The sequence below is a fragment of the Parasteatoda tepidariorum genome, chromosome 2, assembly GCF_982258835.1.
Source record: "Parasteatoda tepidariorum strain Cologne lab strain chromosome 2, Ptep-v5.0, whole genome shotgun sequence".
Lineage (NCBI taxonomy): Eukaryota > Metazoa > Arthropoda > Arachnida > Araneae > Theridiidae > Parasteatoda > Parasteatoda tepidariorum.
The window spans coordinates 64,689,858-64,717,256 of record NC_141756.1 but is presented as its reverse complement, the minus strand read 5'-3'; the positions used below and the strand labels follow the sequence as shown (position 1 = coordinate 64,717,256).

Below are 27,399 nucleotides of genomic sequence, written 5' to 3'. Positions count from 1 at the left end.
TTTTTTTAACAAAGAAATATGCACCAAATTTTGTAGCAAGTATGGAAAATATTATAGATAAATTTAAATATTGTCTTAGACAAGTAATTTCTTTCCTTAAATAATATCGTACCGTAATTCAATCGGCCATTGGAAATCGACGAATAATTGAAAAGAAAAATTGCGTGAGAAATAGAATTTCCTATTTATACATGAAAGTTGTTTTTTCTCCGTACAAAGGTCAATGGTTCGTCTTACATTTTCGAGAATTAAAAAGTATATAAAAAAGAATAATTCTTCTCTTATAGAAAATTAATGATTTTTTCTGTAAAACGCAGAAGAAAAAGTCAAGAAATAAAATAAGCATAAATCGTATAAAAAATGTCTGAGTAAAGAATAAGATAGTATTCTTTTGACTTAGAAACAACATGAACGAAGTCATACTTTCACGGAAGCAATTTTTTTTTTTTTTTGGCCGAACTAATATTTAATTTCTAAGATCCGCAATCAATCCTTTTATATCAGTTTTTATTGCTAATTAAATATTAATGTTTCTGAACCTATTAAAATTTATTTTCTTAAAGTATTGTTAATAGTGTGTGCAATATTAAAGTTCTAAATTAATGACATATTTTAATCACGCTTAAAAATAACTAACTAGATTATTAAATTAGCAGTCCGCATAAATTTTTTTCCCCACTTCATTCAAAATTCTGAAATTAATTTCAAATTTATTCATAAACAAATCCGTGAGGCATTTGTTTATGAAATATCGTTGATAATATAGTTTTGTAATATCCACTTTAGAAAGGAAATTCTTACAGCTTTTGCAAGGCAATGCCTGTCTCAAAAGTACACATTTAATCAATCAAAAGCAAGTCTTTTAAACAATAAATAAGAATTTCAATAAATAATATCTTAGAATAATTTTGCATATTTTAATTATAAGAACTTATATTAGTCAGTGAATGATATTATTGGTTTGCCAAAAAAGATGCTGGAGTAAATCATTCCTAAAAAATTGTCAATTTGACATAAAAATTCCGTTACACGTTAATAAGATTTTCTTCTACAATTTTAAAAAACTCGAAATTTCGAACAAAAGTAAGAATATTTCAAAATATTCTAATCTGATTTTCTAAAATTAATTAATTTATTACTTAACATATTCTTCCTAGAAGCTTTTTTAATTATGAAAATCTCAGACATCTTAAACTTCAATAATACGGAATTAAAAACTCACAGATATAACAAGGCAGAAACACAAAATATTAAAATAAAATTGCTACTTTATTTGTCCAAATAAATAACTGACTATTTACATTAATTGGTCAACTCTATCAAAACAATAGTAGTATTATTTCCATCATCAAGTGAAAAAAAAAAGTTTGTCAAGTACAACATATTTATTGAAGTACAATACTTCTGTACAAATAATATATACAACTGAGATCAAATGGCACTAGTAGTTCCACGAAAAATATTTTTACTCTTCTAACAATATCACAACACAAACATTGAAAAAAAAAATGGCAGTGCAAACTTCAAGAAAATTTAGAAATATTTATTTTAAAACTATTTTTTTCTTAAAATCAAAAACTGATAAAAGTAAAAATATTTGGAAGGAGAAATACTATTCGAAATTTATTGATACTCAAAATCAAGTTGTTTAATGTATATAAAATACTCATTTAAATTATTTCTTTTCAAAAAATGAATTAAAACTATCTGTAAAGCTATTACATTATGATTTTTATATTTTAAAATTAAAGGAAAAAAAAGTCTGTATAGTAGATGATTGTTCAAAAGTTAACAATTTATGATGACATTTAAAATCACCATTTTCATTTAAAAGTTTCAAGAATAAGATTATTGATTTAAAAATGCATTGGTATTAAGACTGAAAAACTTTGCGGCTCCAATATGCAAACGCATTGAATTAAAGCATAAACAAAAATAATTTTAAGTATTTACCCCCCTTTGATAGGTACAGTAAACAAGCATTATCTTAAACATTCAGACTGCCAATTTATAACTTAGAAATAGCTGCACAATCCTAATAATATTCATTCGTTTTCTACTTAATAAACCGAAAGTCTGCATTAAAATATCATTTCTTGGATAATTACATTACAAAATTTCTTAAATGTTATTAACTTGTGAATTAGTAAATAATGTCAGTAAGTCTTAATAAACATTAAATCAAAATTACTTTTTACAAGATATAAAACTATATCTAATCACAATTTGCTTTTGATCATATTAATGCTTTATTTACAAGTGCTTTATGAGTTAACTAAATACACAGCTTCCAACATGGAAAGGAAAAGATACAATAGTTTTTACTAGATACTTTAAGTTTCATGCTGTCATGTAAGTAATATCTAAAATATTTTAAGGACAGGGAATTTTAGACATTTATATATTTAATAAAAATGTAGGCAAATTTTTTATGTGCAATATGTTCCATTTATGATTGACATTAAATGAACTGGAATTAAAATTTTGCTTATGCATTCATTGTTTTGAATACTTACAGAAATTATATTCATTTCAGACATTTAGAATATAATATATTCTGTAATTTAAATAATTCACATTAAAAGAGTGATTTTAAAAACAACAAAATACTCTAATTGATGACTATCCATTCAATAATTATTTCAATATTCAAGCAAGCACTGAACTGAGTAAAAAAATTATTTTTCAACATATAGTTTATCTACGGTAAGAACTCCCCCCGCCGCAAAGTCTGACGCTGTCTGCTGCTATGGAAACATGAATTGCGCATTTTAGAGAGGGTAGTTTCTCTTCACTCTAGGGCTAACACAATAGATAGAAGAAAAAGTTTCCCTTTCTCTCGCCGTTGTTACCATAGTCACCACCACGGGTTCAGACGATTGGCTAGGGGTGTTCTAATTTTAGACAAACTATAAGGACTTTCAAAAATATTATTTTTTTTCTTAAATTTCTTCAATAAATCAGAAAAAATTGGAATAATCCAATAAAGTTGGAAGCTATGTAAATGTAAATATGCAACAAACATCAGGACAACAATAGCTTGAATCACAGATTAGAGCAGACACTCATTGGATCCTGTTAGAAGCGCTTTCCTTCTGACCTTCTTCCATTCTGATACTCTGGGAACGCAGTTCAGATTTGCATTACCCAGCAACCATTTGCCTAGGAACAAGTATTCACCTGATCCAGCTTTTGTGCCACATTTCAACGGCCGGTACATTACGACATAGTTTGTCTTTTGCACAATGTCATTATCACTTGAAATGTGAGATTCTCGAATAGGATTATTCAGATCTTTGTTAGTTCGAAGGATTTGTGAGACACGAACAGTCAGCTCCGTCATTTGAAGCGCTTTGTTGTGGAACAAACTCGTTACTGTGCCTTGAACAACTGCAAAAACAAGTGAAGAGTTAGGCTTGTTATTTAGTGGTTTAGATAAATTAATAATTTATAACAATTTCAATGGTGGAGAAAAAATAACATCTCCAAGTCGTATGATTGTTGATCAATTTAAAATTGAAAAACTGTAAAGAAATGGGTGAAAAAGATATTATTGTAACAAATGTTTATTTAAAATTACCCTTTTTCTAAATCCACTCTTTAATTGGAAACAGAATAATAAGAAGGATCAATTTTTAATTTTATGAAAAAATCAGCGATCCCAACAGTTTTTCAAACTAAAGAGATACCAAAAACAGTGAAAAACGGTCGGACCAAATGTTGTTCGAATAATAATTCACTTCTAATACATAAATAGTTTTATAAAAATAACTTTATAATTAACATTGATTAAAGTTATTTAAATATTATGGTTAACAGATGAAATGCAAAAGTATTATGCTGTGATAAAAAGCTAACAGGAAAAAAATAATGGTTGTTTTAAAATTTAATTATTTATGGAGTTACTGATTGAGTTTTAATTCTTTTAAACGCTAAAAAATACATTTAAAAATGATTAAGAATCTTATATTTATTTGTTTAAAAATGTCGATTAGTTTAAAAACAATGCCTTAATCCCTTATTTTCTTAAAATTCGTAAATATGTTCTCGTAAATATGTATAATCTTTCTTTATCTATTGCTTCGTATTAAAGTAGAGTTTCAATAATTTCATACTAAAAATAATGAGAGTATGTTATAAAATTTTTTTGAGCAAAAATAATTTTGTGGATGTTACCTCAGTTTACCATTAAATTTTATGTGGCTATTGAATTGTTCACTGGGATATGTTAGTTTTAAATCAAATGATAGAGGCAAATCATAAGTTTTGAGACTACAAAGTTCCACTTCTCAAAATCTGTTACGGAAGTGTAAATAACTTATTAATTCCTTTTTTTTTTTTATAAATAATGAGTAAAAAAATACACACACACAGAAAGAAAGTTGTAAAAATGTTAATCACATTTCACGGTGACAATAATTTGGCGGCTGTGATGCATCACCACTGAACTGTTGCGAGTATTAGTTGAAAAATTTTTATATTTAAGAGAATGACCCTTTTGCTAAGTTCAGTTTTTGTATTCGCGATATTTGTTTGCATTTGATAAATGTGAGGTTAAGGCACAAACAAGCCACGGTCCAGTTTAAATATTTCATAATAACAGTTTTCAAATCCTAGAAAAATATTGAACTTTCTCTCGAATAAAATAAAATTATTTTTATAATAATCAAACACAATCATGCATTACTCTTACAAATATAAACGTTCCTAATTTATAACAGATTAATTATGATAAAAACAGTTGTAGATACTATGCATATGTTCATAGTAAGTTAAAATGAATTAAATAAATTACCGAAATCACTTGAGCAAAAATGGCGAAGAAGTTGCTCTTCAGAACATGGCTGACATTCTGTAAGGAAAAATACCTAATTAGTAACGTTGTTAACATTTTAAAATATAAAAATCAATGAAACATGAATAAGACACTGAGATTAATGAATTATTTATGTTTTGTAAACAGATGCTAGTAAAAATTGTAAACTGAAATGTAGTTAAATTATAAACATTTTGATAACCCATTTGTCATAATTTCTCTTTCATGGTAAAAAAATTATATGGTCAACGTCACTGCCGTATTAATAAAACAAAGAACTTCTCATACATAATCAAATGAAAATAAAACTATACACAAATATAATTACTTCTCAAGCTAATATTAAGACTTAGTACTCTTTAACTCTGTTATAACTCAAGCATAACAAACAACAAATGAAATAGGGAGAGAGAGGGGAAAAAAAATCCATTTTCTCATGTCATCAAATTAATGTAATAAAAGAAGATATCCAATATTAAGTATCTTTACAGCAGACGAAATTACAACTTCTCGTTATATACAGCTGCGGGGCTACAAGAACAACAACTTATTAACAATTAATCAAGTTAGTTGGATGGGGAACATAATATGCGCAGAAACCCTCCTTCCAAAAAGTGTGCAAAAAAGAAACCTGTATCTGGTTTCCATCATCCTCCACAACAGATTATCTATCTTGAAAGGAAAAAAAATAAAAAAGCTTTTTCCCTCTACTTTTCTGTACACAATCACCCTTTTTGCAGAAGACACACTCCATGACGAACGGGATAGAATTTCTTTTGAAGATTCTCACGTGTGTAGAAGATCTTTTCATCGAACCCCCATTTATCCCTCTTGAAAGTATCTTTATCAAAGTTGTAAATAAGGAAATGTTATGCTCTCTTTTTGCATGCTGATGACGTAAACATTGTACCAAAAAAGATACAACACATAAATAAATAAACTACACGTAAGATTGATTCGATGGTGTGTTGAAAAACAAAATGGCTAAAGCAGCGACACAAAGAAATGCAACCGTTGCTGTCCACTTTTGAGGATTCGTGAAATTTAAAACGTAACATTTTAAATATTTCTCAACAGATTTTTAAACATTTAGCCGAAATATCACTTCACCCAAAAAGCAATTTCTGATTAAAAAAAATAGTGTTTTTCGGTATATCTAAAATGAAGTCAGCATTAGTCAGATTAGCACAGACATATCGCTGGTTCAAAGTTAAAACGACACTTCTGCACTCACTTCTCATTCAAATAACGTGAGAAGTGGGTGCAGAAGTGTCGTTTTAACTTTGAACCAGCGATATGCACTCTCTAGAAGAGAAATTCTGCATTCAGTATATATAATAGATATCTAAAGGAGCAGGTATAATATATTTAGTGAATTATTTCAGATTTTCTAGGCCTGTGCTTATTATCATTATATTTTTTTTATTTATATTATTAATTTTTCCATCAGTTTGATTGAAAATGTGAAAAAGAATATCCTTTAATACTTGCATTTGAAAACAAAACTAAGATTCAAAAGAATGAAATGTCATTTTTAATAAGATAATAAATATTTTCTTTTAAATAAAACAATTTCTTTTTTCCAATTCATACAAAATTAAATGGAATGAGTCAGACCTGTACATAACACACGTGCAACAGGTGTTTCTGAATGCCAGTTGGCAACGCATTTAAAAAAATTTATGTTCCAAGTAAATATATAAATTAGGAAAATATTCCACTTTTATGATTCTTGCAAATTATTTTTGCTAATACATACTGCTTGAAAACTTTTTAAAAATAAGTTTCAATTGCAAGGATATTCAACTTTAGAAAACTTTCGATTCAACCCACTCCCGAGTCTATATGAAAAAAAAAAACAAAAAAAAAAACATAATGAGCGTTATACAAGGCGTGACCAGATATTTTTGTTTAATTTCTTTCCGTGATTTAGAGATTTAAAGTTATGTAATAAATTAGAGCAAAAAAAATTTTTTCAAATGCTAATAAATGTTCGCAGTTTTTTGAAAATTATTTTCATCAATGTGTTAACACATAAAAAACCTATTGAATAAACTTAATTCCATAAAATAATATTATTTAGTTCCACAAAATAACATTCGATCAAAATTTAAACTATCGATTTTTCCTGTTATAGTTGAGAAGTTATTGCGCGATTCATTCATTATTTTATAAACGTTTATCAATTTCGCTCTCAGAACCTTCAGATGCGAAATCGCAAAATAAATTTGTTCCCAAGTGCCAAAACTGTAAATACTCTCCACACATAAGCACGGGCCCCCTCCCTGTTTATCGTCTGCGAGTAGAAGTAAACAGGTTCCCCAGCACCGGGGTCAAAGAAGATGGGTCACCGCCTTTTCTGGAACTGAGCGAGCCGAGCTTTCTTTTTTGATACTCTGTTTGCGGTAACAAAATGGCGCGCAATTACCCATTCTGCCTGAAAAAAATAAATAAATAAGAATAACAGAATAGGCGGGAAGGCAGTTCCACAGTAAATAAATAAATGGCAGCGCTGACTGTAATGTTTTTTTACGGACGCTTAGCAGGCAGCTCTCTCCCCCTCCCCTTCAATTCAAATCAAACCTGCTTTTCAGAATCCTTGCTTTATGCGTTTCTTTGAAACGAAAAGAGGGAAGACAAAATAAAAAGATTTTTCTATCTTTTCAAACTTCTATCAGGGATTGATTTATCTAAATTAGAACAAATCTTGAATTTCAGATACATATTATAACACCTTGACGCAGATGGAACATTCTTTTTTCTGATTCTCTGATTACATGTTTTTTTTTTTAAATTACAAAAAACAGTCTAATAGTTATTAAAAAATCTTTTAGAATATCGGAATTATGATTATACTAAAATGTAAAATCCGAAAAAAAGTACATTGAAAAAAAAAAATTTTCCCCTTCATATTTAAAAGTTTGATTTTGTAAATTAAAGAAATTTTAATGAGGAACAACTGTTTATCTTACATCTAAATAAGTGCAAATAAATGAAAGTTTGAAAAATTGTTCCGTGTTTGGAATATTTTGCCTTTAACGCCGAAAAAACACCAGTGGTTTATGCTGTATTTCAAAACCATAAATTATTCAAATGCTAAATATAATTTTTTTTCATTTATTTTGATTAAAATAATGAAAAAAAGAAAGAAAAATGCAAACAGTTATTTTTTCATTAATTTATTTTTTAAAAAAAGAAGTAACTTTATGAGGAAATAAGGGATAATTAATCTTTTTTTTAAACCGAAATAAATATAATTTTTTTTAAATTTAATACAAGTTTTAAAATAATCATAAATACAGATATTTTTGTTAAAACATTTTCGAGTTTCTTCGAATTTAGAATAACCTATTTCATCATAAATTCGATTCATTAATACTTGTGTGAAAAATATTCAAACAGTACTAAAATTTTCCAATCTTCTTTGTTACTTCATGATCCTCAATATACAACCGCATTTGAATTGTAAAATTACTTATGATGCAATATAAGTTAACCTACTAATACTTAAACAAATGTATCCAGTGAATTATCATTCTTGTAGTTCGCTGTTTTGTGCATGTATTATCAGAGTACAAAATGTATACTCAAATGTATATAAATGTATACAAAGTGGCACGAAAATTGCCGAATGAAAAATTTAGTTAGTTTATAAGTTAGCTTTTCATGATTTCATGCCTAAAATTCCGAGACACAAAACTTACAACTCGCTGATAATTACGCGGTCTGAAAATAATTTTTAACTAGAAAGTAATTCTCACAATGTTCAATTTATAGATTTCGCTTCAGCTTTACAAAATTATTTTACAAGTTTTTTATACATGCATGTTTTTGGCACTCTAATTTGCTAAAACTTTTTATTTTTCTCCTGACCCTTTATTAGGGGTAATTGTGAGCCCAAGTCAAAATTCCAGAAAATTTCTTGGGTAAAAAAAAAGAAACAGTTTAAATCAAAAAAATAGAAAAAAATTATAGAAAAACAAGGTTTTAATCCTTTTTCTCAATATTTCTTAGTTTACTTAAACACTGTTTAGTAAATTTCTTCACTATGTATCGAAACTCCAGCATCCCTGTGTTAGCTTCTTATGTAGTTAATTTAACATTAATAAATCATTTAAAGGAAGAAAAAATTTACTGATAGTATAACACACGTTTACACATATTACTTAATAGAGAAATATATCTCTTTCTTTTAGCATCTCACACATTCACGCACTAGGGTAGTAACAAACGTGCATGAATGTGATGCAAATAAAACCGTATATTAAACTTCCATTCAGATTAATATAAATAGTTTATTGTCGCCAACTCAGCAATCTCACAATTCTCTCAAAAGCAGAAAAGAAAAAAAAAATATTCCACCTCCAATGAAAAGCAACACAAGTGAGATGGAAAGGAACTATCCCTTTAGAGCCCCACCAACTCAAATTTATAATAATGAAATAAAAAAAAATAAAAAGATTGAGGGGGATAACAGCGGGCGTGCATTGCTGTGCCCAGGTTGTGGGTGGAGATGGCCAAGTGGCTGAGAGAGTACCCAGTCATTTCAGCGTTTACCCTCTGTTTTCGAGGTCGACGACTGGTTTGAATTATTATTTTCTGCCGCCAGACCTCGGGGCTAGAATCCAATGCCGCTGACAGTTCCGTTTGGTGGTGGGGTTCTATGGGGATGATAGTTTTCAAAGAGTTTTTTTTTCTTCCCCCTTCTCTCTGCAGTGAAGGTTGTTTTTGTTCCTTTTGGAATCTCTTTCATATCCAGTCAATATTTGGTTTCACTTCAGAAAAATCATTCATTTTCTTAAAAACTTTTAAGCACGCATGTTTGCCTAACCCCTTTATACTTGAATTTTTTTCTTCTTTTCAACTTCTTGTGAGGCACCGGTTTCAGAGTAAACCATTTTTGATAATATAAATATGCACTAAAAATATAGTAATAGCTTTCATCTTTTAAACTACGTTTTTTTTTTTTAATCTACCAACTATATTAAGCTTGTTCCGAATCATTTATACGCTTCTTAGGCTGTTATTCTTTGAAGGCTCCCCAGCTGCAAAACAACTTGAGCAGTCATTGGACCAATATTCACGAATCTTGGCTGTATAAAGATTCAAAGGGCCGTTATTTTCCAATATTGGCCCAATATAGAACTGTCCGAGTCACCCGATATTTTACAGCCACTTTACAACCAATATCGGCCTTATATAGAATTGTAGGATTTCCCCGATATTTTATCATCACTTATTCAGTCAATATAGGCCCCCATAAAGGCCGATATTGGCCCTATATAGGATCAATATTAAAAAATCTAGACATTCCAATATTTGCCCCTAGGTGCATGTTCATGTAGGACCCATATTGAGCCAATTTTGAGTCCAACAGGAGCCAAAGTTAAATTGTTGCTAGGGCTCGGTCCTCAGAAGTGAGTTTTTTGCAGATTAATATGTAACTTTTACAATTGTAGTGAGTTCGTATCAGTTTTTCATGACTGCTAAGCTGATTGCGATAATGACGCAAAATGTAAATATGAAGAGCAACCATGGTTTACTAAAAGTAAAAAGCGTTTTTGATCTAACTTTTCAATGTTTAAAGAGTTACACCAAAACTATAGACTCATTAAAAGTGTAAAATTATTCCGTGTTTTTAATTATTTTTATCTATGTAAAAAATAGTTTATTGTAAACAAGATAAAAATAATAAACGAGATAATTCAAAAAACACGCAAAATTATTCGTTAGGTTAAATAATTTTCAGGTGTATGGAAAAATCTCCCCAAATTGGCAATATTTAATTTTTTTTTTTATAAATACTTACACGTTTTTAAAACTTAGTCAATTTTTTGACTGTTGTATTTATATTTTTCTTGATAAAAGGAAGCTTTAGAAAAAGAACTTTGCAGGGCACCAGTAACACTGTGAAACCATTAATTTTTTGACATTTTTTAACCACTAAAAATATAATATATTTTATCACTGAAACTGCATTTCCTAAAAACTCTAAATATTGAAATTTTATCCACTTTTGCAATTCAAAATTTTAAAACTATAAAAATTTGGATTGCTAAAATGAATGAAAACTAATTTCAATAAATAATTCATTTTGTTATACATAAAATAACATCATAACAGTTTATACATCAAATTAGAATTTACAAAATAAAAAACCCTCCAAAACCAATTAATAATATTAAAAAATTCCTTACCATCAATTACTGCGTATTCTGTTTTCTTGTATATCCTTTTTAAATGATAACTAAATTCAGCAGTAGCTTTCCTTAAAATGTCGGCAATAGGGTCTGCTTCGGCGTACAGTGTCACTTGCCCACTTTGTGACGACACACACTTTACCAAATCTATTGGATCATTTGAATTGAACAGTTGATGAAGCGTTTTATGTCCAGCAAGATAGATTCTTGCACCAGTAGAATTTTTCGATCTCCTCACGCAAGCACTAAATGATGAACCAGCGGATCTATGCTGAAGTACTATTCTTAAAGCACCCTGAGGATAATGCCAGCGTACAGTACCTTGATTGCATCGGAGATACACAGGTTGGACACCTCTGGATAAAGCCATGGCCAGAGTACCACTAAAATTGAAACAAAGTCACGATTAATTTTGTTTTGAGAACTATTATATTATTTTTTTTTAAATTTAAGTATAAGATTCTAATTCCTGCTATTCCATTCAATTTTATCTATGCAAAATAATAAAAAGAAGAAACATTTGTTTTTATCCATAGCAATTGCGTTATTTTTGTGCAAGGCTCGTGATTTCGGAATTTCCCTTCAAACTTTTTCGGGTTCTGCAAGCTTGGAAGTTTTGACGAAGTTGCATCCCCATTTATAAATTTGCGTAAAAAAAAAAAAAAAAAAAAAAAAATCCGAGATAATATACAAATTTAGTATTAAAAACATTTAGTATTAGTAACTTTGAAATTACACATAGATTTTAAATAATTTGAATTTTCTTTTTTTAAGTGATATTCAAAACATTTTCATGTTGTAATAAGTAAGCAAAAAATTTCGAATTTGGGAGGGGAAAAAATAACGGGAAAATCTTACTATTTTCACTGACTAACAGAAATTTTTGCTGGCTACCAACATTTTTCAAATTCTTGGAGCCTTGATTATATAAGTACAATATAATTACCAATAGTTATTATATTAACGAACCCGATTTTGTAGTTGTTATTGGGCAGATAAAATGCATGAATCAATAATAAATTAGTGGTTACCACAACATAATTATAACATTTTAACTTAAACGACGCGTAACCTATTATGATATTACCGCACACTATTTATAAATAAATGTTTTTTAATTTATTCAATAACATATCATTAAATATGGTTGAGATATAAATTTTTCTTAAAATTAAATATTTGAACATTTCCTGACATGAACCATAAATAACTAAATTCAACTTCTTCAGAAAAGTTGATTGGCTTGAATAACTATTTTCGCCAACTGCAGTTATTTAGATAAGTAATAAAACTAGCACGCGTTATGATTACGTGCTCATCATTATAAATCAAAACACAGCAGTTTTAAATTATTTGATTTTAACGTTGCCAAGGTAAATATTGCTTATCTTCGTATAATTTATTATTTTAATTAAATTTTTTGCAGGCCATTATTGCTATTCACTGAATTATCATCATCAATTTTCTAGGCAATAATAAGTAAGAAAATTTTTTTTCCCGCGAGTATGTGCAAAAGCACATACACGCGGCACATGCACGGAAATAAGTACTTTTTTTATTTATGAACAATTCTTACTCAAATATAATCCCCAAAATACATGTGGTCTGATACTAATAATTTAAATCATATGGTCTTACGAAATAAGGTGCTAAATAAGCTAGAAAAAAAGCTGGTTAAAAGTTTCAGATCGGAATCTTCGGAAAATTTTAGAAACCTTCCTCAGCACTGTTTGAACGCAATAGTGGTATTTACTATCTTCTGCACTATTGTTATAAAAACTGCAAAAATAAACGAAATTTAATATTGTTATTATATAAACCTGCAAATTAAAAAATTTTATTACGAGTCTCTTTATCATTTTTTTATGTCACAAAACACAATTCTCCTTTTTTTGATATGATTGATTTCAAAAAAATTTTTTGAACTATTTCATTTATATTGTAAGAAAGGCTTAATTTATTTTGGCAGAAATTAATTAAAATCATAACTCCGGAAGTACGGGTCTCAATTAGAAGCTTTAAATATTTCTTATGAGCATACGTATACACAGATAAATATTGGCGAATGATTTATTGACATCTATTTATGGACGATGAGTTAATTTATTCACCCCGAACATAAGCAAAAGTTGAGAGCTATGGTATGCATTTCCTGTCCATAGACTTGGGGGAGAATGCAGGTGCTTACATTTTTATCAATATAGAAAAATGAACCACTTTAGAGCGAGAAAATTTATTCCGATGGTTACTAACAAAACTAGTGCCACATGTAGTGATATATAGAAAAACTGTGGTACCAAGACCATTAAAGGATCTCGTTTTTTTGAATAATTCCGTAATTTCGTTGAACTTATTTTTATTCTGGGGTAAAATCCGTCAGAAAGGCGGACACGACCTGCTCGAATAATAACAGGGTAAGGGGGGGGGGTGCACACAGCAATTTGGTGCAGGGAGTCCCTGCGGCCGCATAGCATTGTAGACCATTATAATCGGTTCTCCAGCGTGCTTTGTAATTGGGCTCTTCAGAAACGAAAATCCTGGATTTGGATGTAGCACAAGTGGCCGTTGTGCCATTGAGAATGATTTTTTGGTTGGACGACTCTTTTTGGGCAATAGAAGTAATACATTGAAGGAAATAACAATACATTCCACAGAGGTACTGAAGATGACCAAACAGAAATAAGACATCCACCTGAAACTGACAATGGATACCGAGGTTATAACCACATAAGATCTGTTCTTGATCTTGCTTTGTTAGGCGACTTGTTATTACGTGGATAATTCGTGCACTGGAATTTTTTTTTTGAAAATAAAGAAAAACACGCTTTTTTTTTCTTCTTTTAAATCGTAATATTGTTTCCATCGTAACTATTACCATTTTTAAGCTATTTTACACATGCGGGTAAAAATTTTATTTTAAAATTCTCACTTGCATGTTACATTTTCTTTTCTTTGGGAATGATGTTTACTTAAGCGGCGATAATGTAGGTTATTATTTAAGCATATTTTACACAGATAAAATAAACAAAAAATACAGTTAAAATCTTTTATTAATATCTTCAATTCATTTAATTGAAAAATAATAATAATAATTAAAAAAAAACGAATTACGGCTACTTATATCAGTATGAAGGACTGGCACTTAATTAAATGTCGAACGCATTTTGTTGTTACTGATTATGATTTCAGATGAGTTTTTGATACTAAAAATATACTACACGAAATAGTTTGTAAAAATAAGTTTAAAATTGCTTGATCTTAAAAAGAACCAGTCGTTTTGATAGGTTTTAAAAGGAGTGAAGAATATGTGTCCAATTTTGTTGATAGATCAAATGAATATCTAAAAAAATCTTTTGTTTTCAGAATAATATTTTTGTTAAATAAACTTCTGTATCTTTTCTATTAAAATAAGTAAATAAAAAGTCAATTTTAAGCTTAATGCTTAATAAACTAATAATTTTCACCAAATCTCTTCAGAAGTTAGAGAATAGTAGAGATTTTGTTGAACAATTAATTACCATTGCATTTCTTTAACCTTGGTGTCACTTTAACAGGGAGGTTTATTTTACAATGATAATAATGATAGGTAGTAATGCAAATGTTTTATAATACTTTTTTATTTTGTCGAAGCTGTTTAGTTATGCCTACCATGCAAAGCTGAAGAGGCAAGTATCAGAAGGGTAAATTCACTAGGTTTAAACCATAGAGTTGAGATAGTACTCTGTGGTTTAAACATATATGTGCTACCCACCTCATTCTAAAAACACTTTTAAACTTGCTACAATATTTTCGGATGGATTGCAATGAGTTGATGAAAACTTGTTCACTTATTTCGAAATGTTAAGTCGGATACAGCCTATAACTACAGTGCTTAATATTAATCAAATAACTAGGTTATTAACAGAATCCCACCTTGATTTTCCAAAACGTGAAGTTTACATTTCAGATAAAGTATTAAATTAATTTATCAAATAATAAAATGGGCATCAACATAAAAATAAAAAAAAAATTTAAGTTAAATACATCGAATGTAACAAATTATATTTATTTCAGTCAGGTCTTTTTAGTTATTTTTTGCTATATTCCCTTTTTCGATATTTCAATTCATGACAGTTAACCAGAACGGTTTTTAGGTAAGGTAAATTATTTTACAACTAAAATTGCTCGTAAAAGCCTTTTAAAAAGCTCAGCAGGCAACAAATGGACGTACACCACGGGCAATAATTTGGCAGGAACAAATCAAGCCATTTAGCCTCCTTTTCCTCTTAATCTTTTGTGTTGGTCCTGTCGCCAAAAGGAGGCCATTAAATCTTCCTTTTGTCGCGGTGGAGGAATAATTTGTGCAATTTCACGTCTCAGAATATTTTTGGCGCCTAAAAGCATGGACACAAAACTCTTACTCAGCAGGTGTGATGTAAAAGGAAGAAGGGCTCGTAATGGCTTGCTGAGAAAGGAATTTATATTTACCGTTGTGACAATATGAAATGATTTCTTAACGGAATTATATCAATTCTTTTTGCTAGGAATTTTTTAGAAATGTATTTAAAAAGAAGTAATAAAATAAATCATTATTACATTTTGTTACATCGAATAGAATATTATCAGAAATTTAAGGAATCTCATGTGCATCTTCCTCAAAGTTACGAGTTTTTAAAAAAAACTAAGGGTCAGTTCCCGAATTTAGGTCGTAGTGGCTTTTGAGTTGAGGAAGACAAAACTGAATTAATACTTTTGCGACTAAATTTAAAATTTTAACGATCTCGACCTAATTGAAACTGAATAGTCAGTTAAAAAAAATATTTTACATTTTTATTTCTCAGAAACTATTTGACTGACTTTGTCATTTAAAGGCATATATTTAAAAATAATCTTGAAAACTGCATACCTAATTATTCAAAAAAAATTCTTATTCGTAACTGAATAAAATAAGAATTAATTATCCTAAGAACTTAATTCTGCACGAAATTAATCTTAGATAAATAAATTTTTAACCGTGGCTAAGTATTTATAATTTTCTTTTAATAGTTTCATCCAGAAATAATATGAAATATGCAAACATTAAAATTAACATTAAGTGCGTCAAACTTATAAGTGATTTCCTAGCATAAGTATTACAGATTGGCCCCTCCAAATAAATATTTTGTAAATTGCCTCCCCCCCCCCCACTTCCATATTTTGCAATTTGCTCCCATTTAATTCCAATCCTTCAGGGGGGAGGTAGTGAAAGTACAACACTTACCCTTTATTTAACTATCGTTTGCTGAAATTAGTAAGCATACTTAAGGTTATCCCCTCCAACTTCAACTATTAAGATTGCATATTAATAAGTTATAAGCTGATCATTAGTTATACATTTAAATTTATTATTTTTTTGCAAGTAATTACTAAGTTCATTCTATATCAGCATCACTTCTTAGAGCCGTAAGCTCTCTTAAAGATTTAATGTCAAAATAAAAAGAAACATTTGAAAAAATCATCATACACACTTTTTAGAATTGCATCACTTATAGCTATGTCATATAAGATGTGAATCAATCATAGTGAGTATAAAAAAATTAAAATCTTTTCCCATGAAAATGAATTGTAATTTTTACTATTTACTATTACTATTTATTACTATCTATTACTATTTATTTTACTAATTACTATTTATAGAATTCAAGTTCAAAATGGGGCCAATCTTTTGACTTATTTTCAAAAATTTTAATGCAAATAACTAATAAAAAATTATCGTTTTACTTTGAATAAGGATTTATCAAAGTGATATTTATCTAACAAACATTAATTACACATAAAAATAATAAAAGATTCAATTTGCTCATTACATAGCTCAAATGTATTAACAATGAGTGTGAAACTAAATTTATTGGAATAACATAATACAGTGTCTTTTATAAATTCAAGGAAAAATTAAAGATAATCTTTTTTCATTTCGTTTTTTTTTTAAGAATTCTTTTAATAGAAACATAAAAGTAAAAGAAATCTGTAATAAAAGAACTAAAAGTTCTATTTATTTACTTTGTTGAGCTTAGAGTAAATGACACATAAATTGCATTCTTTTACTTTAAGTCAAGTCTGCAGGGTTTTCTTTCTAATAATTTAGATTAAAACTTTCAAAATATATTTAAAATAATTATTGCGGCAAGCAAATAAGAATTTAAAAAATAAAAAAGGAAAATTTTCAAACAAAAAGAATCTTTCTTTTTAACTCATTACTCACAAAAACAAACATTAACATAAAAAAAAATACTTCATAATTTTGTTTAAAAATCAAAATTAAATAAAATTTACGCTTGTAAAACATTTTAATACATTTCACTGATAAATAAAAGTGATTGAAGGACTTGTGGTAACAGTTATAAGCCACTTTTTTTTCTCCAAAAGTGACCTTTAGACAACAAAGGTTTCCTTAGTAGTATTTCCAGTTGGGTACTTCCCAAATTTAAATTCACATTGAGCAGAAAAATCTTTTTACATTTTACATTAAACATTTTACATTAAAATTATGACGAATTACTGATCTTACCATTATTAAAATAATGATGTTTTGCTCACCAAAAATGCTTTCCTATACAATTTGAAAATGTGGCACAGCATTATGTTGCTGCAAGTTTTTAAATTTATTCTTACTCTCAAATATTTTTTTCATTCTTAAAAAATTTACTTAAATCTTCACAACAGTAAAATACTTTACTTTAACAATTGAAGTGCCCAGAAAAAATATATATGGTAATATTTTTGGTTACATTATGTTCAACTGTAAAATCAAAATATTACTTTTATCAATATGAATTATGATTTCAAAAGGATTAGACATAAACAGTCTCCTATATTTAGAATTGATTTACTGGAATTTACTTAAATGTCACTTAACATATTCTCTTATTAGCCATGTGCTGAGAAAGGAATAAAAAACCTTCTAAAAGGAATTTGAAAGTGAAATTCATTGAAAAAATTTAAAATTGATTCTAAGTTCACTGAAATATCTTAAAATATTCCTTAAACAATTATATATGAATATTCAGTAGGATTACTAAAATAAAACAGTAAATCATTAATTATTTAATATTCTTAACAAGAATATTAAAATAAAATATACAGCTAATGGAATCACAGAGTCACAAAATTTATAATTACCTTCCTGTCCAATCACAATTGTCTAGATTTGGTCCACCGGCACATGTGATGGTGAAAATCATCGATGCCATGGTCAGGTAAATGATCATCATGATGATGTAATTGATGATTCATTAGGACTTTCTTTAGCATATGCTACACTCTAATGGAGACGAATGATTCATTTTGAACCATCAGCGACAATATATCACCTTCCCGTAGAACATATTTGAGTTAACATCAATGAAAAAAAAATTTTTTTACATCGTTTTTAATTTTTATTGAGAGGGAATATTTTATTAACAACGTTTCAAGTATTCCATGATCCTGAAACAGTTTTAAAGAATTAAATTAAGCTACAATAATCTTTTTTTCAGTAGTAATTAAAGTCAGGTTGGCAATATGAGAAATACATTTGAGGTTTTAAACATTACAGAGAGTTTTTATTACACGTGCATTTTATATTCCACTGAAAAACTCACCTTCTCAGTTATGGGGAATGGAAGAAAAATAATTTCTTCAAGCTGTGGTTACGGAAAAGGTTGCTATACATAAACAAATTTGGCGAGAATTTGTAAAGACTCAGTCGCCAAGGAGAAAACTCAGTTTCAGGACTCCCCCCCCCCTTTCCACTGTTCTATAGTTACGAGAAATAGAGAATAATTTATTTTGTAAAAGATGCGGTGTAGTTAAGGATTAAATGCACATCATATTATTTTTAATTTACCAGAAAATAATATTTATAATCTTAAAAATGACATAGCAACAAAAATTTTTTTAGCAATGAATTTCCGGAACCTTTAGTAGTTATAGTTTTTATAATAATTTTTATAGTAAAATGTAATTATGTAAATTTTATATTCCTTTATATAATTTTATAATTTTTGTGATCAAAATAAGCTGCTTAAACAGTTAATCTTTTTCGAAATAAAAAATAAACAGATTTCAATTTTTTATAAATTATCTAAATGCTTTAAAAATTTTCTAAATGCTTTTTATAAATTACCTAAATGGCCAATTAAATATCGAAATGGCGGTAACTTTTAAAAATTATTTAATTCACTTTTAAATGCTAACAAATAATAAAATGTTCAAGGATTTGAAAATAATTTAAAAGCTTGGAATAAAAAGACTATTAGCTTAAATGATTTTAAGCTCACATATATAGGGGCCATCTGGAGTTATCGATTTATCTAATTGTTCATTGTTATTCTCCTCTCCGACTTGAAAAAATTAAAACTTTTATCATACATAAGTTAAGATTATACCAATAAATTATTGATGATGTTTTGCATAATGCTTTCAAGTGCATAGGTCGGATTGTAAGTATGGGGCCCGGAGACGCACTTGAGGGGGCTTCTAAAGAATTAATTATTTGTAATTCCACAAAAAATGTTTAAAAAAAAAAACTCCTTACTGATTTTTTTTTATTTATTAACTTGATTAAGAAACATTTTAGAATTTATTATATTATTTCTTTAGAAAGCTATGTATTTTACGTTTAATTTTTTAAATTTTTTTTTTCAATTGACCTAGTATATATCATATTCTAGAAAATTCAAATCGTTGAAGCAATTATAGCATTACTTTCTTGATCCGTAACAGCGTTATAAATAAAATACGTAACAAGAAGCAAGTTGTACACACAAAGATCATTTTGCATTAACACTCCAATATCACTTTTGATTAGAAACCAAAAGTGACCACTCCTAAAACTTAAAATTTTCATATCTTAATAATCCACATTATTTTACGATTAATATAGAAATATTCAACTATGTATTACCTGTTTAAAAACTTCATTGTCTTCAAAAATATACAAATTGGAAATGACCGTCAGCATTTTTCAAGCACTCGAAAACAGGCACAAATCTTGCCAGGACTTACCCATTTCAAATATTTTAGTGTTTACATTAGTTCAAACACTATATTAAAATACTCAAAAAGTAAAAATAATTTTTATGGTGTCGTTACCTGTAGTAATTTAAATAGTGATGTCCTTACATGTTTTTAGCCAGATGTATTTTAACAAGTCCATTAAAATAATTTGTTCATAATGATAAGAATATAAGTAATCACAATAAAACATGTTATAAGGCTATGTTAATTTTTTATTCTTTACGCTTCTCAGTTTAAATGAATATTGAGTACCATGGTTATTTTCAAAGCGAGCCCATCATAGTAGCTGGGGCCTAGAGAGCGATTGCAATTTCAGTCTATAGCCAGTCCGACCCAGCAGCTAGATCTAAATTAAAACAATTTTAAAAAGAAAGAAATAGAGGTAAGAAGGAGAATTTTTATTATAAAATGCTCAAAATTTTTGTGTCACATATGGCTTCATTTGGTAAAATAGTGGGAAGAACAAATAAAAATAGAAGTGAACAAAAAACAATTGAAGGGAAGGGGAACAAAATCAATTTAAAATTTGAAAAGGGGTAATAACTAGTAAATAAACTACTACTTCAATTATAGTCTATAGAACAATTTCAATTATAGTCTGATCACTGAGAGTTTCTTTTTGTTCTTGCTTCCCAATATAATTTGATAATCTCTATGTTATTCTGGAATATTCTTCCTAGTCCTTAGCATGTCAAACGATGACTTGAATTCATAGTGTCTGCTTATCAAATTGGTAGAGAAAATTTTTTTTTAAAATTTACAGCCCTATTATAAAATTAATATAATAAAAAATAAATAATTAACAACATTATAAAACTAAATCTTATGTTTTTAAATTTATAACTCCCTCACGCAAACTGATATATATTTTTTCTTACACTAAATTAAACTCTTTTTTAAAAGTTCAGAATTTTTCATGAAAAGTTAAAAAAAATTTTTTATCAATTCGTGAACAGCTTCCAGAAATCACAAATGTATAAATAAAATGGTTAAAAAAGAAAAACTCTTAAAAATTCTCAACTCTGGACAGATAGCTCCAATATTGTTTTCTAAAAGTTTGATCGGGCGAAAATGGGGAACATAGGAGATAATTATGGTCTAATAATTTTGCTACAAAATCTAATGAGTTTCCTGATTAAAAAAATTTCTATTTAGTTTAGTTCACATATTTTAATTACAGATGTGAGTCGCCAAGTCGCCAACAAGAGCAAAAGTTTGAGTTGTGGTAAACTTGATGAACAAAACGGCACGAGCATAGGCGTGTTAAAAAGGAGGAAGTGTTTTTATTGGTTCCTGCCACCTGAAAGGCACGCGCCAACTTTGCAAAGAATCTTCTCCAGACAACAGGTTAGGAAAACAGGTTTCTTGCTGAATCTTGTTTTGGGAACGTTATGGGTTTTACAGAAATTATTACCCTCGGAAAAAGAATAATTTAACTTGAAAATCAAGGGGGAAGAGAGGTTATCTTTTGTGAATTTGATGCCGACGCCCTAAATATCTTCAGGTTCTTTGTATCTGCCCACTGCAATCGTGATGGGGAAAAAAAAATTTGTCAAAAATTAATACAGTGAAACCTGCCAAGTTGACCACCCTTGTAAGTTGGGCACCTGCATAAGTTGACCTCAATTATCAAGAACGGACTTTTTCCAATATTATATAAAGCAGCAAAACCTTTGTAACTTGACCACCTGTCTATCTTGTATGTTGACCACTGAAATAAGTCAATTTTGTCTAGGAGTATTATGAAATTCTATTCTAAAACCCTCATAAGTTGACCAGAAAAAAAAAATTCAGAAAATTTTCTGTCATTTTGGCAATGTATGTTAAAATTTCACTTGTTTGGTGAAATAGTGTAAAAAGCTAATCTAAACCCTTTAGTGAGTTGACCATCAGGGGAAACTGTAAGGGGTAAGCTTTTGACCATTTCTTTCATCCGTTCATTGAAAACAGGTGTGTTAGTTGAAAAGTTTCTCTTCCAGTTGCAATAGTGAGCATTTGAATAAATGAATACTCTGAAATATGCTTTGATCCTTTATTTATGGTCTTTGATCTTTAAGTGTAGTAAATAAATTTTAAAGTGTTCAAATAATTTTATTTTGTTAAAGTTTTCAAATTACATGTTTTTGTGTTCTGATATTTTAAGAAATTATATTTATTAAAGACTTTACATGCATAACTAACGAAATAATTTTTTTCAAAAAAATTAGTTAAATATTAGAATTATATGTATCAAATTGAAGTTCATTCAGGTTTAAACACATTTCTTAAGATATTCATTTGAATATTTTCTGAATCAAGTAAAAAAAAAAATTAAGTATATAGCAACATGGAAACGAAAAAGTAAACAATGACCCACCCCCTCTATAAGTTAACCACTTGTCTAAGTTGACCACTAAAACAATGCACCACAAGTGGTCAACTTACACAAGTTTTACTGTACTTACCTTTTAACATTGGACTTGTATAAAAAATATCTTGAAAATAAATTTTGATTTATAAATGATTAAAAAGTAAAATTGTATACAGCTTAAACTTATGACATTACACTCGCTATGGTTGCACTATGTACATTGAAAAGTATACTTTAAATTACTTATGGAGGTAAAAGAGAATTGGCTATGGTTGCACTATGTACATTGAAAAGTATACTTTAAATTACTTATGGAGGTAAAAGAGAATTGGCTATGGTTGCACTATGTACATTGAAAAGTATACTTTAAATTACTTATGGAGGTAAAAGAGAATTGGCTGTGAAAAGTTTTTCCCGTGGTATAGTGTCCTCTTCTTAAAGTAACCCACATGCTAAATACTGCATCGATTAATTTTCATAACAGCATGCTCCTGAAACATTTTTCTAAAAATGTTCAAAATTTCATATTTTTTTCATTCACTAGTTTTTTGTTTTGTTTATGTAAGTAAGAAGAGCGGAAGACGAAATTTTTTTTTTGAAATACCGACGGAGTTGATTATTGCCGCTGCAGTAGCTTAGAGAAATACATTTAAAAAAATGGTATTTCTGAATAAACAATATTTTATGCTGAAATATTCAAATTGTATATTTATTAAATCTGAAACAAAACAACGTAATATAATAGACGAATAAACAGCTTGCTTCTTCTCTCAGTATCGCTAACAATGACAATGACGGAAGAACATTCAATAAAGGAATTTCAAAACTCTCCCCGTCCACTTTAAAAATAACGTTCAGTCAGCTCAAGTGTTGCATTTTCTAGGAAAAGTTCGGAGGAAGAGAAAGACAAAGAGAATCCCCTGCCATGCAACTGGAAGAAAAACGAGGGGTCTGATTAGAATCCCAGGAAGTGAAACAAAATGAGAAAAGCAAAAGAAACATCCAGCAATGAAGGCGAAAGGGTCGTGCCGAAAATGCAGAACGAATTCTGCACTGTAAACAGAAATGCTATGTGTCTGTGATGAATGGCACCCCTTCCTTTTCGGATGCAATTCCAAGGAAACAGATTTCCAATTCTCGTGTTAAACTATTGTGAGAAAATAAGTGGAAAAGAAAGTAAAACTATGGGTATTTTTTAAGTTATTAAGCACATTTTTTTTCTCTTTTTTTAAAAAAAAACTGGCTAACTTCAAGCGAATAGAAAAATTCTCATGAGAATAAAAAGCTGCATAGTTTAATTTGCTTGCATCCTATTTCGAGTAAAACATTGTTTTTTGGTTAGTTTTTCATTTCGGGGGGGGGGGGCGAGGATAGTCCATCAGACTTGCTCCTTGTTTAGAGTCTTGTTGGCCCTCCTACGAAGTCCCGATTGTGCTTAAATCTTTCTTACTTGCTATCTGTAAGATTCGCGGTTGTCTCGGGAGATAGAGCATTCGCTTCTGAAGGAGGTGGCTCAGGTTCGAAACCCAGAGGTGGCTAATTGATACGAACTCTGCTCCCGGCTCACATCGACCACAGTGATGACGTAAAATATCCTCAGTGGTAGACGGATCATGGATTAGAATCGCCTTTCAGCGGTCTAACCGTGGTAGGTTCTCGTGGTTTTCCTCTTCCTGAACCGCAAATGTTGGGTTAGTTCCATTAAAAAGCTAACAGGATTACGGAGTTGTATAGTCATGAGCTCAGAATTGGGTCGCTGGTTTAACGCCAGGTTATAAAATAAAGTACTGAGGGATATTTCAAATTCACTTAATCAACTCTCGTTCCTCGAATAATATACGTAGTTAATTGTACACTGTTCAGAAATATGTAAAGCATTGTTTCAAATAAATATGTTCTGTTGCATCATGTGTCATATTTCTTAATTTTAGTTTACAACCCTGTCAACAACAAAGAAGAGAAAATTTTTCGAAGGAAGACCTTGGAAGGAAAGGGACATGAAGCTTCGAAAAACTATTGAAGTTATGTATCTCTATTATGGTATAGTATTATCATTTTTAAATAATTGCAACAAAAAAAGAAATATAGCATTTAAATTTCAAAAACCGTCTAATATTAACCCTGTGTCGGAATTAGAAGAAACGGGACACTAAGAATTATCATAATTCAGTTTATTATTTTTGAAATAAAAATTATATTAGTCATAACTACATTTTAACTGATATTTACTTTTGAAAAATATGTATATAAGCTTGCCGTATGCGTCCAAAATGAAGATTTATTTTCAATAACGCTAAGAAATTATGTAAAATGAATTAAATCAATTATATAATATTTAACAAATTTACAGAGTAAAATCATTTTCTTATTACACGTAAGTATCACATATTACTCTATAATTTTGAAATCTTTTATTTGTTGTACTGAGTACAAAATAAGGAAAACCAAGTTTCAAGAAAATAACAATCCCAAAGCAGCCTCTATGGTCTGCAATTTATTTATTTCCTTTTTTCACCCTCCCTCAAAAAAGGGACCAGGAGATGAAATTTGTATGGACCGCTGACAGCGAAGTGTCAGTCTGCTAGCTGAATACAATGCATTTCCATTTACCTGCGCGCGCCGAATTGCGAACATGACGTTTTGTAGGCTGTTATCTACTGTAATCTCGAAGACTGTAAACCTGTCAGTTTTGATCTGACCAAGCAGAAAACAGCAATCAAAGCTACCCCCTGACATCCAAAGCTCAGACATTCCTTAAAAAATAGGACTTTCCTTCTTTAAAATAATAATTTAATGGTGCTACAGAATAGAATTTTTTCAGTTGCTGTTTATTATTTTTCTGAAAGACTAAAATGCCCATGAAGTGCATTGGATTGGATAAATTAGCTTTATTTGTGAAAAGAATGATAAACGGGATAAAATTTTATCGTTAGTTCTATTTTTGAAAACATGTATGGCAGCAATGAATGATATTTATAAGATTATATATTTTTATAAAAAAAAGTATTTAAGTTTCAATATGTCTTCTGTAATTATATAAAACGAACAATTTTGCCAATTTTTCGCACCCCGTTTTTTTCTTTTTTTTCGAAAATAAAAGATGAAAAAAAAAACATTAAAAGCTTTGTGTTTATTTGTGCGTTTCTAAAATGATGTAACAACTCTCTTTTCGATAACCGATCACCTCCATAAAATTTAGTGTCACAAGGATCAGCTAATTTAATTCACGAATTCATTGTTGATTGTTAGTTGATTCGATTTTAAACTTGGGAAAATTTCTGATATTTTTTGTTTGTAAATTGTAAGTGCTGCTGTATTATTTGCATATTATTAGAATAGTAAAACGTATTTTAATATTACAAACTTGCAATAATATTAAAAATTTCTAATTGTAGTAATTGTTTTAGAAACAAATTCTTTATCAAAACTACAGCATGTTTTGTAGAAAGAAGTATTATGATGCATTTTACTAAATTCCTAGACACGTCCTTGATAACCCTCAGTTTATTTATCATTGAAAAAAAAAATCTTTTTAGGAAGTGATTTCGAAATGCTAAATAATCATATATTTTGAGATAATAACTATATTAATTTATTTATTATTTAATGAATGAATAAAATAATATTTTATGGCCTTGTCATAAATCTTATATAGATATTTATATTGTTTTCAGAATTCTAGTATCAAATTTTAAAAAAGTATATTTAAAATTCTATTTCTCGAGAGAAATATTCGGCCAATTTTACTCAACTTTTGCATTTTGTAATTTAAAATTACATTCTTTAAAATGGTACAAATATTTGCTAATCTTACACTTCAACATTTTTTTTCAGATATTATTAAGCAAAATAATAAAAAATATTAAGGAAAAATAATAAATGATTGTTAAAAGTTATTTTTGGATGAAATTATCCTTGGTGAACAAATTTTAAAATTGTGTGCAAAAAATGTTCGTTTAGCTTAAAAACTTCTTAAAATATGGCATAATACGCGAAGAGTAAAATTAATATTTAGGCGTTCGTCCGCTCTCCTGATCATACTATGAGGACCATATTTTCCAGATTACGGCAATCGTAAGCCTGGTCGGTAGGGTGCTGGGCCTATATCCAAGAGGTCGTGGGTTCGATTCTCGCCGGCCGAAGACTCCCCGTGTAGTAAATGGTGACTGATGCACGTTAAATCTGTCGAGTCTCAAAGTCCTCCATGTTCCCACAACAAATCAATACCTCTGGGGGTACTGATCCAGGAGTTTCCTTGTCTTCTGGATTGGTTCAAAAATACAAGGCTACGGAATTGAACGTTAGTAGTCGTAAACCCATGAAATTGGGTCGGCTATTCAACGACGGTTATAAAATAAAATAAAATCGTAAGGGTGAGCCGCGATGGCTCAAGGAATAGAGCGTTCTCGTGGTCTTCCTCACCATGTAACGCAAATGCCGGTTAGCTCCAACAGCCTCCACGAAGGCAAATTTCTTCCAATGCTCGATCCAGGAGTTCCCTTGTCTTCTGGATTGGGTTCAAAATTACAAGGCTACGGAGTTGAACATTAGTAGTCTTCAACCCATAGAAATTGGGTCGCTGTTCAACGACGGTTATATGTATTTTTTATCAAATTTTTAACTAACTATCAGTAAAAACATGTTGAGGGGGGGTGATTACGAAACACTGAACGACTGAATCCGTCTAAAAAGAGGTATGCGCCGGCCAGGTGACCGAGCGGTTAGCGTGCCTGACTGCGAAGCCAATGGCTGCGGGTTCGAATCCCGCTCTGGGCATGGATGTTTCTCTTTGTGTTGTCCTCTGTTGCGTGTAATGTGTGAATGTGGCCCGCCCTATGAACGGGTTTGTGGCAGTGAGGCGTGGGTAATGTTGTTCGCCTCCGTGATTTAGGGTCACAGGTGCCCACTGGGTAAAGCTAAGTGAGCAACACTTACGGCATATTCCGAGGAGAAGAACGAGAGTTCAGGTGCCTGCCGTTATTTTTTTTTTTAAAAAAAAAGAGGTATGCAAAGGTAGC

General features: G+C 29.5%; 1 protein-coding gene across 1 annotated transcript; it reads right to left on the bottom strand.

The window, feature by feature from the left end:
* Positions 1–1,250: 1,250 nt before the first annotated feature.
* LOC107455759 (meteorin-like protein) lies at positions 1,251–18,660 on the bottom strand. Its single transcript, XM_016073447.5, has 4 exons — positions 18,154–18,660; positions 11,014–11,399; positions 4,796–4,852; positions 1,251–3,390 (listed from the first exon to the last, which is right to left on the bottom strand). Exons 1-4 carry the CDS (start codon positions 18,243–18,245, stop codon positions 3,053–3,055), a joined length of 873 nt encoding a protein of 290 aa, XP_015928933.1. The 5' UTR covers positions 18,246–18,660; the 3' UTR covers positions 1,251–3,052.
* Between the last annotated feature and the right edge of the window lie 8,739 nt (positions 18,661–27,399).